The 15,711-nt window shown below is 34.6% G+C and overlaps 2 protein-coding genes across 2 annotated transcripts; one reads left to right on the forward strand and one right to left on the reverse strand.

The window, feature by feature from the left end:
• Nucleotides 1-3,836: 3,836 nt before the first annotated feature.
• Nucleotides 3,837-5,808, forward strand: LOC110690395 (protein PHYTOCHROME KINASE SUBSTRATE 1-like). The gene is made up of 2 exons (XM_021867212.1): nt 3,837-4,853; nt 4,999-5,808. Exons 1-2 carry the CDS (start codon nt 4,059-4,061, stop codon nt 5,704-5,706), a joined length of 1,503 nt encoding a protein of 500 aa, XP_021722904.1. The 5' UTR covers nt 3,837-4,058; the 3' UTR covers nt 5,707-5,808.
• A 2,104-nt stretch (nt 5,809-7,912) lies between these two features.
• On the reverse strand, nt 7,913-14,358 carry LOC110690397 (sphinganine C4-monooxygenase 1-like). Its single transcript, XM_021867213.1, has 2 exons — nt 13,842-14,358; nt 7,913-8,905 (listed from the first exon to the last, which is right to left on the reverse strand). Exons 1-2 carry the CDS (start codon nt 14,076-14,078, stop codon nt 8,351-8,353), a joined length of 792 nt encoding a protein of 263 aa, XP_021722905.1. The 5' UTR covers nt 14,079-14,358; the 3' UTR covers nt 7,913-8,350.
• Between the last annotated feature and the right edge of the window lie 1,353 nt (nt 14,359-15,711).

Consider the following 15,711-nt stretch of genomic DNA (forward strand, 5'->3'; position numbering starts at 1 on the left):
AACTCAAACTTTACTAGAAATCAATTGCTTAATTTGACCCAACCTGACTCAAATTGACCCAACCCGACTCAAATTGACCCAATAGAATCGAAAATGACCTGATTTGAACTTGAATTTGACCTAAACAAGTCATACATGAAAATAACCCAACCCAATATAACTTGATCCAGACAATCTGATTGTCACCTCAAATTGTTTTTTCAATTTTGCATATTTCCCCATTGTGTACATTGATTGTCACAAGAGAGTACTCCATACTCGATTTCAAAGATGTACTTGTCTAGCCAACACTCAAAGCGCCATCTTCATTGAGGCAGGTTAGGGTGCAATTTTAATGATGGACCAAGATGTGTAGTGCTTACTATGCACCCAAAGAACACAAGTACAATTGTAAAAGAACATGATATTATAATATAAGATCATTAACTATGTTTTAATATTTTAAGCTATAATATAATATTGTACAAACTATGAAGTAATAAATAAATGAATCTCCAACGTACCATTTTTTAATTATTATTTTTTTTATTTATCACAACGCTTTGTTCTTTACCATATGCACATGCACATATGTCGGCATGCAATGTGTTCCTTGCATGTACAATGAGTTCCTTGCATGTACAATGAGTATTGCACACTCTTGTCTATATAGTCTACTATTTGAGGGTGAGGGTTTGTTAGAGCAAGGGTTAACAACAAAATGCAACTTCTATAAATGAGAGCCACAAAATCAATTTTGGGACCTGAGGAAGCCAAAAAAGCCTTAAAAACTCTCCATACTCAATCAATCATTCATATTTCTACACTATCTTTTCCCCTTATTTCTCAAATTTACCCTAAAAAATGTAACATTACGCATTTAATGCCATGTTTTTCCTCTCCATTTCATTTCCTTTAACAAGCAAAAGTGGGGGAAGGCGGCCCTCCTTATCTTTAAATTATTTCTACCAATTATGTTAGTCCGTACTAATAGTTTTGTTCGATTGTTCCTTTATTAGTGACAAAAATACCCACTAATATGCTTTACCATATATTATATGGTTTTCTCCACTTATATATGGTCAAAAAAAATATATGCTTGTTGTGTGTTTCTTTTGGAGAGAATAGCAACAAGATTGCTCGCATTCTTTTTGTCATTTCTGTTGCCACATAGTGGCATAAATACATTATCATGTGAAGTTTCTTAATATAGTCATATACGTACAAATTTGTTTCAACAATTGACATGTTTCAACTATTGACAAATGTGGGATGTTTTCTTTACCAATTATATTACGAAAGATGTTGTTAAAAAGTTAAAATGAATGTACTATGATACCTGTATTGAAGAGGTGATTTAGGGCCTATTCTCATACGTTTATTTTCAATTCAATTCAGTTCAGTTTAGTTCAGCTCCTAATTTCCTTTTCTTATAAAATATTCAATTCAGTTCAGTCTATGAGAACATGCTCTTAGTTTATGTTCATAAAAGTAGTGTAAGTAATTTAAACATCTCTCTCTAGAAGAGAATTAGTCAAATATAAAGCACAAGTACAATCAGCTAATTTAAGCAAACAAGTCAAGTAACTATAATCGTGAAACTACTTCTTGTTAGTCATAATTCAAGAAAACAACTAAGGGCTTGTTCTCATACGTTTATTTTCAGTTCAGTTCAGTTCAGCTCCTAATTTCCTTCTCTTATAAAATATTCATTTCATTTCAGTTCAGTTCAGTTAGCTCAGTTTAGTTCAGTTCAGTTCAGCTGAGTTTAGTGTATGAGAACAGACCCTAATACCAATAATCAATATTGAATAAGGTCTTACCTAGTAACCCTATATCCGGAATAATAACAATAATGATCTCTTACCAAATACAAATTTTATAGTACACTCGAGTGTGCTTAAAATAGATGCATTTAAACATTACAAAATAAGCAAGATATGCCTTTAGGTGTACAAATTCAATTCTAGCTTCAAATCAACACCCACCATTACAAATGAAAATTTAATTCAATTCTATCTTGGTAGGGTTTACAAAAGCAATTTTATAATGAAGTAAAAGCACTAATAATGTGGTTCATGGAATTTTTGTTAGGATTGGATAGTATTTAAAGTAGAGGACTGAATCTTGAATTTTGCTGATGTTTGTTTCACTAAGAAACAAATACTAGAATTCCTTGGACAATACAAGAACCTGCAATTTCTTCTAAGAATAATGACCATAACCCAGACCCACGTATCACGGGCAAGCATAATAGTATGAATTATATTTTGAAAAGAGGAATAATGATTTCAAAAATAGGAGAAACAGGGAAATTGCATGGCTAGAATTTCATTAATCCATTTGTTTATCAAATTTCTCAATTATTATTTGAATTTGGAATCATCTTAGATTAGATGATGACACGAGGTAATATAGACAGAAACGATAGACCATCATAAACGAACTCTTCATTATATTAGCAATGTTATTAAAGTTTCTTGACATTGTCACAAGTACTTCTTATGCTTGCAATATTACATATTCCGTATTTATATAGAAATTCATTACCATTATTAATTATCATTGAATACCAAATAGGCAAATAACATCGATAATATAATAATTTTAATTGTATTTTTATTGTCGTATGTCTCTCTTATATAACCAATAATATAATTTTGTTTAGCTATACATTTTTTTTTTAATAAAAATGCAAGTAAACAAGTATAGAGAAGTATGTAACGAACATACAACAAGCTTTATAAACGTTGGTCATCGAAGCTAAAGTGTAATTGAGGGACCATATTATATATGTAATCGCATTAAACAGGATCTTTTTGTTCTATTAGTTGTGCATGTCATAAGATCATGTCAATGATAATAACATCAAATATTAATATAAATTGATCAAGTGTAATTTTTATTCTCATGATAAGGTGTTGTCATTTTCATGCATGGTAAAAAAGAGCAACATATCACAATCAAACTATTTAAAGCGCAAGGCCAACGTCAAAGCTTTCAATAACTTAAATGTTTCTTGAATTTTTGTAAACACATCCAACTGTCATGATGCAAATCACAACAATTCAACTTTATACTCTCTCTCTCTCTCATTTTCTAGCTCTATAATGTGAGTAATGTAACACCACATGTACCTTCAATTTTCACTTATTTTGGTGTTTCAAAGATGGTCTAAAATGTAGATAACATCTCCTTTTTCTTGATGCGTATTTTGAAGCGCGGCAAAACTTACCTCAAGAAAAAATAGTCGAAGTGAATTATTATTATGATTTAAAGTGATTAATGTCTCTAAAAAGACAAAAGAATCTCGTGTATATAAAAACCTGACCTGATTTGGTCATTGAACTTGAATCATAAAACTTAACATTTGAATGTGACTCAATTAAACGCAAGCAATCCAAATGAATAATTTTCAAGAGAATAGTAGCATTTTCATATTTTAAGTGAAAATATTAAATTAGACATCTTATACTTCTATAGGCTCAATTGCCCCCCAACAAAAACAGCTTACTTGAAAAACTTGGATGAAATTGACTATACGCTTTGTTTGTGTCTAACTGTCAAGTGTCTTATCTCCATGCACAAATTGTTGAAGCCAATTCATTGAATTTAATTTCAAAGTGTTTTTTTCAACCATCTAATTCAGGCTTTTATTGATTCAACTTATTTTATTAATTAATTAGACTAAAAGAAAAACTTTTTTTTTTGTGTGAACTTGTTAAGTCGTTTAAAATTATCCTAAAACTTATATTGTCTAAACTTATTACTATATTTTTTTTTACATGTATGAAATAAGTCAAATTAAGTTGAACAAAATGAGGCCTTAACATTATTTCGGTGATACTTTGCTACTTTCTTGTACCTTTTACTCTCTAGACATTTTAAAGGTATAGTCATTTTCGACCTTCTTGTAGCCATCAGCCTGCTACAATTTGATACGAGTATGTTTTATATCCCTTTATATAATTAAACTCTCTTCATTGTTGAGTCATTATCTCCCAACTTAAAGTTCTCTTCTTTACCTCAATCTACTACTAATCCTAATACTACACCCTGATCTTGCTGATACTCCATTTATGGCCTCACTATCTCCCACCAGCACCCGCCTAAGCCTACCGCCTTCTTGGTCCTCGGAAAGCAACAATAGTAGCCTTCGTGAAGCCTCTTTTTCTTCCTATCTCAACAGCTCCGAGGAAACGTACATCCGTAGCCTCATTGAGTCCAGCCAAAACCAACTACTGTCAAAGCCTCTGCAGCAGCAGCAGCAGCAGCAGCATGATCATCTGCATAACTCGAGGCAGAAGAAGGCCGAGGATAAAGAAATCGACGTCTTCAGTGCTGATAAGTACTTCAGCAGTGAAATAATAGATCAGGAGCGTAGTAACTCAGCAAGGTCTAAAAGTGCAAGATTTCAACTGTCAGAAGAACTACATAATCATGAAGAACGTCCTGAAGGACCTGAACATCAGATTGTCAGAGTTAACTCAAATAAGCTGAAATCTCAGTTTCGAACTCCTAGCAGTCAGTCAGAACTCAGCTCGAATAGCCAGAGCGCATTATTGAGGCGTCTGCATAGGACTCCGTCTAGGAGTACTAATAATGGCAAGACTATGTCATTACTGTCCTGCTCTTGCTGTGTTAATAGGAAGTCTGTCGATATCGATCGAGAGTTTACTAACCACAGTAGCAGAGGCGGTATCACTGATGGCAGACCTCCTGCAGGATACAGTAAAGGAACCTACACGAGATCGATTAAGACAAGCTTTGACACGGCTGAAATCACACGAATGAACAAACTTCACCCTAATAACACCATAGAGCCCTTTGTCTTCCCGGTAACAGATTCTGCCAGCCTTGCAGCGGTTAACAAGGTTTGGCTTATGTGGTTAATTGACCCTACTTAATTTTTTTTTTTTTTTTTTTTTAAAAAAAAGTTGTCTACTTATTAAGATTTCGTATATATAAATTTTGTTTGGCCTCAAATAATTTTCTTTTTTGTTGGAATTGCCTCTGCAGTTGATAAATGTCGAAGAAGAGGAGGCAAGAAAATCACTAGAAGTGTTCGGGTTTAGTGACTTGGATGATGGAAGCAAGAGATTTAGCCTACAAAAGAGGCTCAACATGCTATCATGGGATGCTATCCCAAGAACTGATGAGATCAGTACTTCAGGGGCACCTAGTGAGACATACAAGGACACAGAGAGCGATGCTAGTTCCGACTTATTTGAGATCGAATGCCTGTCATGTACTTCCAACCCGGTGATTCAGAGACCTCGATTAGTACCCTCAGATGGCAGCACCACCCCAACAACTGCATATGCACCTAGCGAGGCTAGCATCGAGTGGAGTGTTGTAACTGCCAGTGCTGCTGATTTCTCTATTGCTTCTGATTCAGAGGACCAAAGATCAAGGGCAGTACCCTCAGGAACTCGCTACAAGTCATCAGCCTCAAAATCTAGTCCATTTGCTAAACGGGGTATGAGCAAGGAGGTTCAAAAGCCGGGTTCTGGCCTTCTTTTAGGGTGTAAGAGTCAGAAAGCAGTAAATGTAGCTCAAGAAGTTCATCGAAAAAGTCCTGCTAGAGGAATTTCTGAGAGTCAGAGAAAGCACAGGCTTTCGGATTCATTCACACCAGTGACTAGGTTCCAAGTAGAGGCTAAGCTGCCTGGATTTGTTCATAGACAAAGAAAAAGCTTAAGTCCTGAACTTTTGTACATTCAATAGCTTTCAATTTTTGTAAAATTTATCTGTTACATACTGTCCTTTGTGTTTATGTACTACCTGCATTATTTTTGCCCTGATAATTAACTTCTTAACAACCTCGGATATTCGATTTCTTCATAACCTTTTGATTAAATCAAGCACTCTTATTTTTCATAATGTACTAATTTTGTCAATCACTATACTATTTATGAGTTCCTCTTCACCTGATTAGTAGTATAGGAAGAATGGTTGATTAAGTTTATAAGGGGTCTAATTAGAAAAACATCACATGTAAGATAAACTTATGAACCTAGTTTAAGGTGAAAAATAAAGAATAAGGTACAAATTAACAAATGTACAATCTAATTGTTCATCAAGCTTAAATTTATAGAGTTTTTTGTCAGGAGAAATTTTTTGAACTCAAACATGGTGCGTTTGTTATGTGATGGTGTGCAATTATCATCCATTTTTTTGCGGGTATAGAGAGAGCTACATACGTATATGTACTTCAATATCAAGTTTTCTCCCAAGACGACTAACTAGCTTAGCTAAGGTAGTTGACAACCACACGGTAATTAATTAACTATTTATTTATAAGGACTAAGGTCATAACTCATAAGTTGAGATTTAATTTAAAAGTTTTAATTTTCCAAATAAAATGAGTGTAAGTCAATTTTTTATTTTTATTTAAAAAAAAAAAAATACATACAAAGAAAAAAGAAAACACAACTTAATGAGACAAATAAAAGAGTAGGTTAGCATGCATGAAGACGTTAATTAGTTGCAGTCTCAATCCTGAACAATAATGGCTAAATATAATAACTTTGCATCCACCATCTATTATTAATACATACTGTATAAAGCTTGGATTGATTTGATAGCTAATGTCAATTTTGTAACCACCTAATACGGAGTATAATTATTTTGTATGTAGCAATCAGCATTTTCCAGCTTTCCACCCTCTATGGACTTTGGAATGTTACGAGTTTATGACGCTTTTTATAGTCATCCCACCTTTACAGAGGTTAGTCACTATAAATCACATAAAATAAAAGTCAAGTTTTCAAAAGAAAAAATGTGTAATAATAACATCACTCGAGAATATTGGTGCATCAAGTATGATAGGTTTTAATAAAATAATCCGAATTAGATACTTGTATATTTCCTTCTTGTCTTAAATAAATATGTTTACATCATTATCCAATATTATATGCTACAAATTTAGAGGAATTTCACAATATAATTTTATTATATTATCCCAAGTCCCCACCAATTGAAATTGCTCAATTTAAATGCCTAAATAATATAACACCCAAAAAAATAGTATTAAATTGGTATTACAATTTTGAGGAAGCCCATCATTTTACGTGGAAATAAATTGAACCATATAACAATTTAAAAAAAGTAAAGGCCATGCAAAAACGTCGGCATCTAATTAATAAATATAACAAGGACTAAAGCTTAAAGAAAAGAGAATATTTGTCAATGTACTCTAAGTTCTAATTGTTAGAGCAGTAACTAAGATAAGGATGGTCAGCCTTCGATTATACTTGTATACATGGCTGAGTAGTTGAGTGTGGCTATCTGCCTATCTTGATTATGTGAAGATGATCGATTATTATTAGTGGATACAGGTGGCTTCGGACTATTCGAGGTTAGGTTCAACCAGACTAGATAAGACCAAGTCAGAGAATTAGGGCATATACATATCCTAAACAATAGAACTAGGTGAGGTGCGTGGTTGAGTGGGTCTAAATATTAAGCTAGTCTAGGTCATCGACCAAGCTAAAGTTGGTACTAATAAGCACTTCAAAAATTACTTGAACGATCTTGAACATTGAATGGTTTGTGATTAATGCCTTATAGGCTATAACCTTCTCTTATCACGTATTTCATTCATTATTTTTCGATTGCAACATGAAAGTGTGATATTTTAAGACTAGTGATATAGAAAGAAAAAGAAAAACAAAAACAAAAGGAAAAATGAGCGAGATTTATAAAGATAATCATTAGCCATAAGACAAGGTAGAACTATTCTAATGTCTTTGAAAACAGTAATGCCAGGCATTTGAGGTGGAGAGATGAGCCGATGCTAAATCAATATAAAAGACGTATGTTTACGAGGCTATATCTCAAAGCAAAGGGGGTACGGGAAGGGTGTCCATTCGACCTTGTTATGCAACTCAAGTATTTGAGTGAGCCTGTACAAAGGTTATAACACGATTTATAAGATAGTATCTGACAAAAATATGTTGATCAAAGAGTAACAAAGCATACAGCTGATATGTGCTTCAGAGATTACATTCCTTCCTTAAAAAATGACTCCCTCTATAGTATCCAGTGACAATGAAAATTAGAACTTTGACACTTGATAATCCTTATCTAAAAACATTTGAGCTAATAAAATTAATACACCAACCAACAAGGAAATGCCTGAATCACAAAGGCAGTATAAACCAGAGGCTATTCCGAAAAAGATAATGCTGAAAGTCCCAACTCTACACCATTTAAATTCTGCTCAAGCGTCAAAAAACTTCATATAGACACAAATTAATAAGATTACAAAAACCGGCATGTACATAGAAAACACATTCCAAAGGTAGCTTAAATATGGCAGTAGAGGACTAGCGAATAGTGGTACATGTAGCACATACAGTGGGTTATATCAATCATCCTTGCACTCCTTTGTAGGTCTCGCCTCAAATCCACCACCTTCTCTATGCTCTAGAGAATAAGGCATGTGAGTCCCAAGAATTTTGTCCCACATAACAAAGAAAGGCTGCGAGAAGTTGTACTTGCTTCCATAAAGCTGATGATGCACATCATGATATGCGGAATTGTTACTGAACAAGATATGGAACAGGTTACCCGGTAGCCAAAGACCACAGTGATCATCAACTGTTTTGATGGTTGCGAAGGAAAAGAAGAAAATGGAGGTCCTTGGTGACATCCCAGATACGAGAAATGACAAGGCCCCACCAATAGTATCAAGAATAAGCCCCTCTAAAGGATGGTTGTAAAGAGCCCCATAAGCATAAGGGACAACAAGCCGGTGATGCTGGGAATGAATATGTCGGTACAAGAATTTGTTGTGATGCATGTATCGGTGCATAAAATACTGCCAGGTATCCAAGACCATCATGGCAGTTACAAATTGGCATACAAGAACAAATATAGAAGTTTTTTTATTTTTTGCAGCCTCTACAGCACTTCCCGTTACCTACATACGAGCATTTCGAGTCAGCAATCAAGAAATTCAAAATGGGTAAAAACGCTAAATACTCTTGATAGGAGCTCAGCAAAACCTGAATAACTGAAAGATTGGTAGAGGGGTCACTAAGTTATTCATTCACCATAGAAAAAGACCGAATATACACATGCTACTGCCTACAAACACTTACTGAGGAACTGTCACAGAAGACCCACAGAAATGACTTATTTCTAACCTGTAAAGCATCAAATAGTTGTAGAAAACAAGCTTTTGGAACCTAGCAAATGGATATACATTATAACAGGAAAACATGGGTTGCCTCTCAAGAAATTTTTGGAACCTAGCAAATGGAAGCAACACACTACAAAGGGTTGTTTGGTTTGATGTAGATGTTTTCATGGAAAATGATTTTCCCTCATTTTCCTTTTTTTGGTTTGAGAAAGGGGTGGTAAACAATTTTCCTAATGGTGGCAAACTACATTTTCAAAGGTAGAAAATATTTTCCTTTATAAAAAGATGAGAAGCCCCATTTTCCTCCCTCTTCCTTACCTCCTTTATACTATTTTATCATCCATCCTCAACTTTCCAATCCAATTTTCAATTTCTCTGACTTTTCTGGTAAGGAAACAAATAAAAGGAAAATTAATTTGCAATTGTAGTTTTCCATAGTTTTCCTTGAAAACATGTTCTCCACGAAAAATCATTTTTCATTGAAAATGTTTTACGTCAAACCAAACTGAGCCTAAGTGCAAAACATGGGTTGGCAGGTTGCCACTCAACAATAAATTCAAACAGCAGCCCAATAGAGAAATTTAAAGTAAGGAAGTAAAAAATAAAAGTCTATGTACACATAAGCAACTGCTTAACAATCAGAATCATTGCTGAAAGGCCACAAGCAATTAGCCAACATGTAATAACAATTGACCCTTATTGCGTAATATCTGCAATGCAGACAAATGAATTAAGACCAACAAAACCAACAGCAAGACCTTAAATACAGTCCTTTAAATAGCATCACTCTGACACATCTTTGAAGACCTATGAGCATCAACTGCCCATGCAGAGACATCTGATTAACATATATAGCCAATTTAGGCTACAATGCCAAGGCAACTTGGACCCACAAACAAAAGCAAGGCTCTAAATAAACAAAGAATCAACTTGTCATTTAGTTGACGACAATTAGTTCTCAATCAACCCTGTCCCAATTCACTAGATGAATTAACTAATCCCAAAAGTAAATGTAGAATTACCTTCTAGCCTCAATAGCTTTAGACCCCTCTTATGGTATGGATCCTTGGTATCAGGTGAGATATCACATCTGTGTGTTTAACACTGATGATTTTTGGACCTAAATACCAAAAAACAAGTGACAACAGCCTTAGGTCTCTTTTGGTGGCTCCTGGTATCCAGTACCAAATTGGGAAAATGAAGCCCCTCAGATCCTAGTCTCAAACTTCACTGCCAGCGCTCCTCCCCCTCCACGTCTCTCCCTTCTCCTCTCACTCTAGCAACTCTTCTCTTGCAGCGCCATCTCTCCCTCACAGCCTCTGTATCTCCTTTCCCTCCACCCGTGTTCCCTTCCCCTATGGAGTCTCTCCTACTAGAAAAAGGTGTAATAATGTAGATCAATTAGATTATCCACACCTCTTCAACAACTTAGTACAATGTAGGTATGGATGGTCAGTTTTGGCAACCAGGTTTAGGACCGGTGGTCAATCAAAGGTGCAGATCAAAGAGGTTGATGTCCTTGGTGAAGAGATTGAACATCATGGTAGTAATTCTTGTTGGCAGCGGTGGTATTGGAAGGGAACTAAAGGGTCACATACAAATAAGGGTGGAGACAGAGGCGGGGGGTGAAGGTCACGTAGCAGAGCTGTTATGGTGGTTTGGCGGTGAGGGTTGTATTGCTGGTGATTGTATTTATGGTGTTCTGCCTCTTAACTTATTTAATTCCACAGTGAGGCCATGAGGATTTGGAAAAAACCCACAAATCCCATGGGGTCTGGACGCTTATAGTTTGCAGGTAAAGAGGGTTGGCCCCTCACATCAATTTGGATGATTCCATATCTGTAGATGATACCTGAAACTTGTGAACCAAACACATGCTTATAGGATTTTAGGCGTATTTCTCATCCAGGGTTATATCTACCATATGTCCATAAAATTCCATTATACCAGTATGTGTAATATCCAATATACTTGTGTTCCCAATACAAAAACCGCCCACAGGAGGGGGGATTGGGTAACACTACCAAAGCCACATAATCACATAAAAAGAGTTATAATATTTACCAAACAGCTGAATAAGTTATATGCCAAATCTCATAATGGCATAAATTGATTCTATTCCATATGTCCATTTATATCTACCATATGTCCATATACACTTCAATACTACAATCAAATACATCTACGATTAGTCAGACACTATGCCAGATTGTCAGCATCAATTGGGCGATACCTTTATATCAAGAGGCAAAGAACAAGGCCTCAAATTCAAGGTGTAAGGTGAGGGTGAGGCAAGTGTGTACCTGTCACAAACTAAAGACACTATATTTTGCAGCAATAGTTAGAGAACATTTATTTCATTTATACTAAAACATATACATTAATACTATGCCCTCCATCCCTAAAAAGCCAAATGTATTGCCCATTTTTAACGAAGTTGTCTGGTGAAAGTCATTGGTTAGTGAAGATTTAATAAAGAAGCTTTTGCTTTATACTTCCATTGTTCCATATTCCTACTTGCAACATAGCACTTAAGCAAGCATTTTAAGGAAAAGAATTGATGATGTAAACGAGCATATCAATCAAAATAATTGAAGCTCAAGCAACTGAAGCAAGATGGATACTATATGCGATCGATGTAAATTTTATTTTGATTAATTTGATCGTTTAAACCCTCAAATCTCTTCCTTAAAACGTATGTCAAAGTGATACATTGCAAGTATTATGTTACTGAGGAAGTATTAGTTCTATTTGGGAGAGGATGTGAAGCAAAATTTTAAATTAAATAAAAAGAAGAAAAAATGGGATTTAGGTTACTCTTTATTACATTGAGTGGACCCAGCATCCCTAGCCACAAAAAGAAGAGGGCATTCCTTTTGGAACCGACTAAAGTGGAAATATGACTAACTCTTTTTGGGATGAGGGGAGTATCTTATTACATTTTTATTCAATTTTTCATAAGCTAAACATGGAGAGGAGCCAAACTTAAGTGATGGGTTTTGGTCACATGAGTTGTTTGGGAAGATTAAGGTGCCCGCCTCTACCCATGTGATGTTGACATGCTTAATTGAAGTAAGGGCATTGCAGTGTGACTATGGTATGTGTCTCACTGTTAAACTCATTCATTTCATAAAAATTGCAAGATGATACGTCAAGTGTCAATATTCATGTTAGAGTACTCAAGAAAAGAAAAGCTCAAGCATCACAGGAGACACTAAACATTCCCATAAACTCCAGAACAAGATTACTACTACTGTTGTTTTCTTTTCCTACTTGTTCCACTTTGACACTGTTCACATATCCTACTTGACCATATCACTTTAACTAATATTTACAACAATAATTCATTACGTAAAGATGTTATTGCCTTGTCTGAGAGGTAATAAACTATCCTTCATTCATTAATTGGTACTCATAAACTACATAAGAGGCTATTCTATAATCAAGACATCATTTAAGAATCTGATAGAGGGAAGAAACTACTCTGTATTCATATACAAAAAAGCTGTAAGCTTTGTCACAAGGACCTATGTATAGCTTGGTACAAAGTAACATGATTCCATTATTACACAAAATGGTAAGCTACAATGCCAACAACATAAACTTATCTTCTTAATGAAAATTGTTTTCTAATCAAATCCTCAGGTAGGGGCTAACGAAATTGGAACGTTCACCAAAAGTTTATCCCTCTTACCAACAACAATGTCAATCATGTTGTGGTTGTACATTTTTTTCCTCAAGCGATATAGAACTACTTCCAATTTCATGTGCATCATTACTAATAAGCTAGAAGTAGCAATCTACAACTTCCCCTGATATCCTAAATTAACATCTACTCTACTTGCCAAAAGTTATTGTGCCTGTTTCATGGGAAGTTGGGGAAGCATAATCTATAAGCTTCATTATCTTTTCATATATCAGTTTCAAACCAGATTATTGAGCTATCATTTTCCCACAAAAGAGGGAACAGCATTTTGTACTTGAACTTCACAAGGAATCCTCTTCACAAGGCGTTTACCCAAATATCACATCTCCTAAAAACCCAAATATCAGACCTCCTAAAAAATGTCCTCAGTACAGAGCTTATTCTAAATCATCACTTCTCTTGAAAAAAGAATACTTTTCTCATATCAATAAGCCATAATTTCTTAAAGGGGAATTTCCCTATCTCCAAATGTGAAAGTTCTAAAATTCCAGCTCAACTTAACGATATAATGATATCAAACACTCCTCTGAAGACAATTTTTGCCACTCAAATTCCAATAAAACACCAACTCGACGAAGATAGAACAAAAAGATCCTTATATTTTTCAGTCAAGACAAACTATTGCCACCATTGACCACATTTCAAACACACTTCACAGTGTACACTTATAGTCTAACTAAAATTTTTGTCAATTGCAACACTTGGACAATAAAAATCAATAATTTCACAAATTTACTCAGATAGAACAGAAAGCATTATCATGCAATTAAACAATAATAGAAAGTTCCCATTCAAATTAAACTTGATTTCATCATTATAAGCTCAAACCCCACTCCAATTTAACCAATTAAATTCAAAATTAGCAGTTAATACCAGAAAAATATCACTATAATCAAAATTAATTTACTAAAAAAACCCAATCAAACCCACAAATCAATCCACTAAACACTGAAAAATCACGAAACCCAGATCAAAATTGAGGCGAAAACAAAGATCAAAACGACTAACCGCGAAAAGTATGATAGCAACAACAGCTTGAACAGTCTGTTGAAGAAGAACACCCTTAACAACAGTAGATTTCGAGACCAAATTCTTCTCATCTTCATCCTTTCTCGAATGCAAACGATAATTATCAAAAGAACCAAACATCAAATAAATCCCAGAGTATACCCAATACACAATAATCGGCGCAAATGTCCCCAATATCTCATCGGAAACCTCAAATTCAGCACCCATCATCTTCATCCTTTTTCTCAAAAAATGAAGAAGAAATATAAAAAATCTTCAAAAATCTGGGGAAAATCGCATACCCAGGAAATAATTAATGTCGATTAATGCAAAAATTAATGGGTAATTATGATCTGACCCAGATAATACGACGGGTGAAGGAGACAGGGCTTGGAATTATGAAGCTGGATCAAATGATTTGACTGGAAAAAAGGAAATTATAATTTGTGGAATTTGATTCCAGAGAGAGTAGGAGAGAGAAAGTCAGCCACGATAAAAGGTGAAAGAGATGAGTTGCTGGTAGTTAGGGTTTTATAATTAAATTGGGGAAAAATCAAATAGGGGAAGAGTCAATAAAATAAAAAGTACCTAGTCAGATCAAACTATCGATATTACGTGGACGGTATATGCATACTCAAATACTCTGTATGTTGATACGGAGTAATTGTATGTCAATGATTTCATATGGTACAAAGTAATACTTGTAAAAATCAAAAAGTAAAGGTCAATGAAAATATATCGTATAATAAACCCTGTTCACTTTACCTTTATTCTAGATAAGTGAAATTATTTTTGGTAAATTGAAATTATTAAAGTGATATTATTTTTACTGGGGTAAAATTATTTTTAATAATATTTTTTTTTTTTAAGGTGAAGTGAACAATTTGAATAGGGCCTAATATTGGACCAGAACTTGCCGATATTACATTGACGGTATATGCATATAGAGTATGTCGGTAGGTAATGGGTCGATAATCAATCAATTTGATACAATTAATTTGAAAATTAGAAGAGAGAGATGATGAGATATTTGTTTCTAGAAACTGTGGTTTTCTATGGTTGGTATTGGTATTATTATGATAAGAAATAGTGGTAAATTAATCTAGAGGTTAATAAACTGAATAATATTCAAAAGATGTAAGGCGGAGAATATTTGGGTTGGAGCTTGAATAATTTGATTATGTCGTCGTAATTGACTGGGTTAGTTTTGGTTGAAACTTGAAAGGTATTGCCAGTGACTTGGGGCATCACGTAAGGAGTACATAATTGTACGCAATACACTACATCTACATGTGACTATGTTAGTGTTGTAATGGTGACATACTGACATTGCTACTAGGCCTACTACTGAAATTTACTAGTACTTGTACTTCCCTACTAATCCCTAGTTGTCATACTCCATATTTGACTAAACTCGACAAGAATAATCTCGTTGGTTTAATTTTGTGCTAAAACATTCGGGTTTTTTTAATTAAGGATAATGATACTTGTATACAAAGTACCTACTCTGTATATAGATGGAGATGGCACTATCGATCCAGCACCAATCAAGGACATCAGAACATCACTATATGAGCAAGAATTAGGCATGCAAGACGGACTACTGTGTGGCAATTGTAAGTTGAGCTTAGACTGTGTTATTTCAGAATAAGTTAAATTTAGCTTAGACACCATACAAAGGCATGTGGACTTTGATCCTTGGCGTTCTATAGAAATTTCCACACCTCATGACATGACATGTAGCGGGTGGGCTTAGTCATGGGCCAAGCTTAGTCAAACACAAGGCACGCAAGCCCAACACACAAGTTGGTTAGCAACTTCCTCTATCTTATAAGTGTTACTTCCTAAAAATTTATTAATCATACAACTT

The sequence above is a fragment of the Chenopodium quinoa genome, unplaced genomic scaffold, assembly GCF_001683475.1.
Source record: "Chenopodium quinoa cultivar QQ74 unplaced genomic scaffold, ASM168347v1, whole genome shotgun sequence".
NCBI lineage: Eukaryota > Viridiplantae > Streptophyta > Magnoliopsida > Caryophyllales > Amaranthaceae > Chenopodium > Chenopodium quinoa.

Excerpts from the sequence above, each read along its gene's own strand:
- LOC110690395 (XM_021867212.1), top strand. The coding sequence starts at position 4,059 with ATGGCCTCACTATCTCCCACCAGCACCCGCCTAAGCCTACCGCCTTCT. Across the intron at positions 4,854-4,998 it reads GCCTTGCAGCGGTTAACAAG|TTGATAAATGTCGAAGAAGA; the intron begins GTTTGGCTTATG and ends TTGCCTCTGCAG.
- LOC110690397 (XM_021867213.1), bottom strand. The coding sequence starts at position 14,078 with ATGAAGATGATGGGTGCTGAATTTGAGGTTTCCGATGAGATATTGGGG. Across the intron at positions 8,906-13,841 it reads TTGCTATCATACTTTTCGCG|GTAACGGGAAGTGCTGTAGA; the intron begins GTTAGTCGTTTT and ends GCTCGTATGTAG.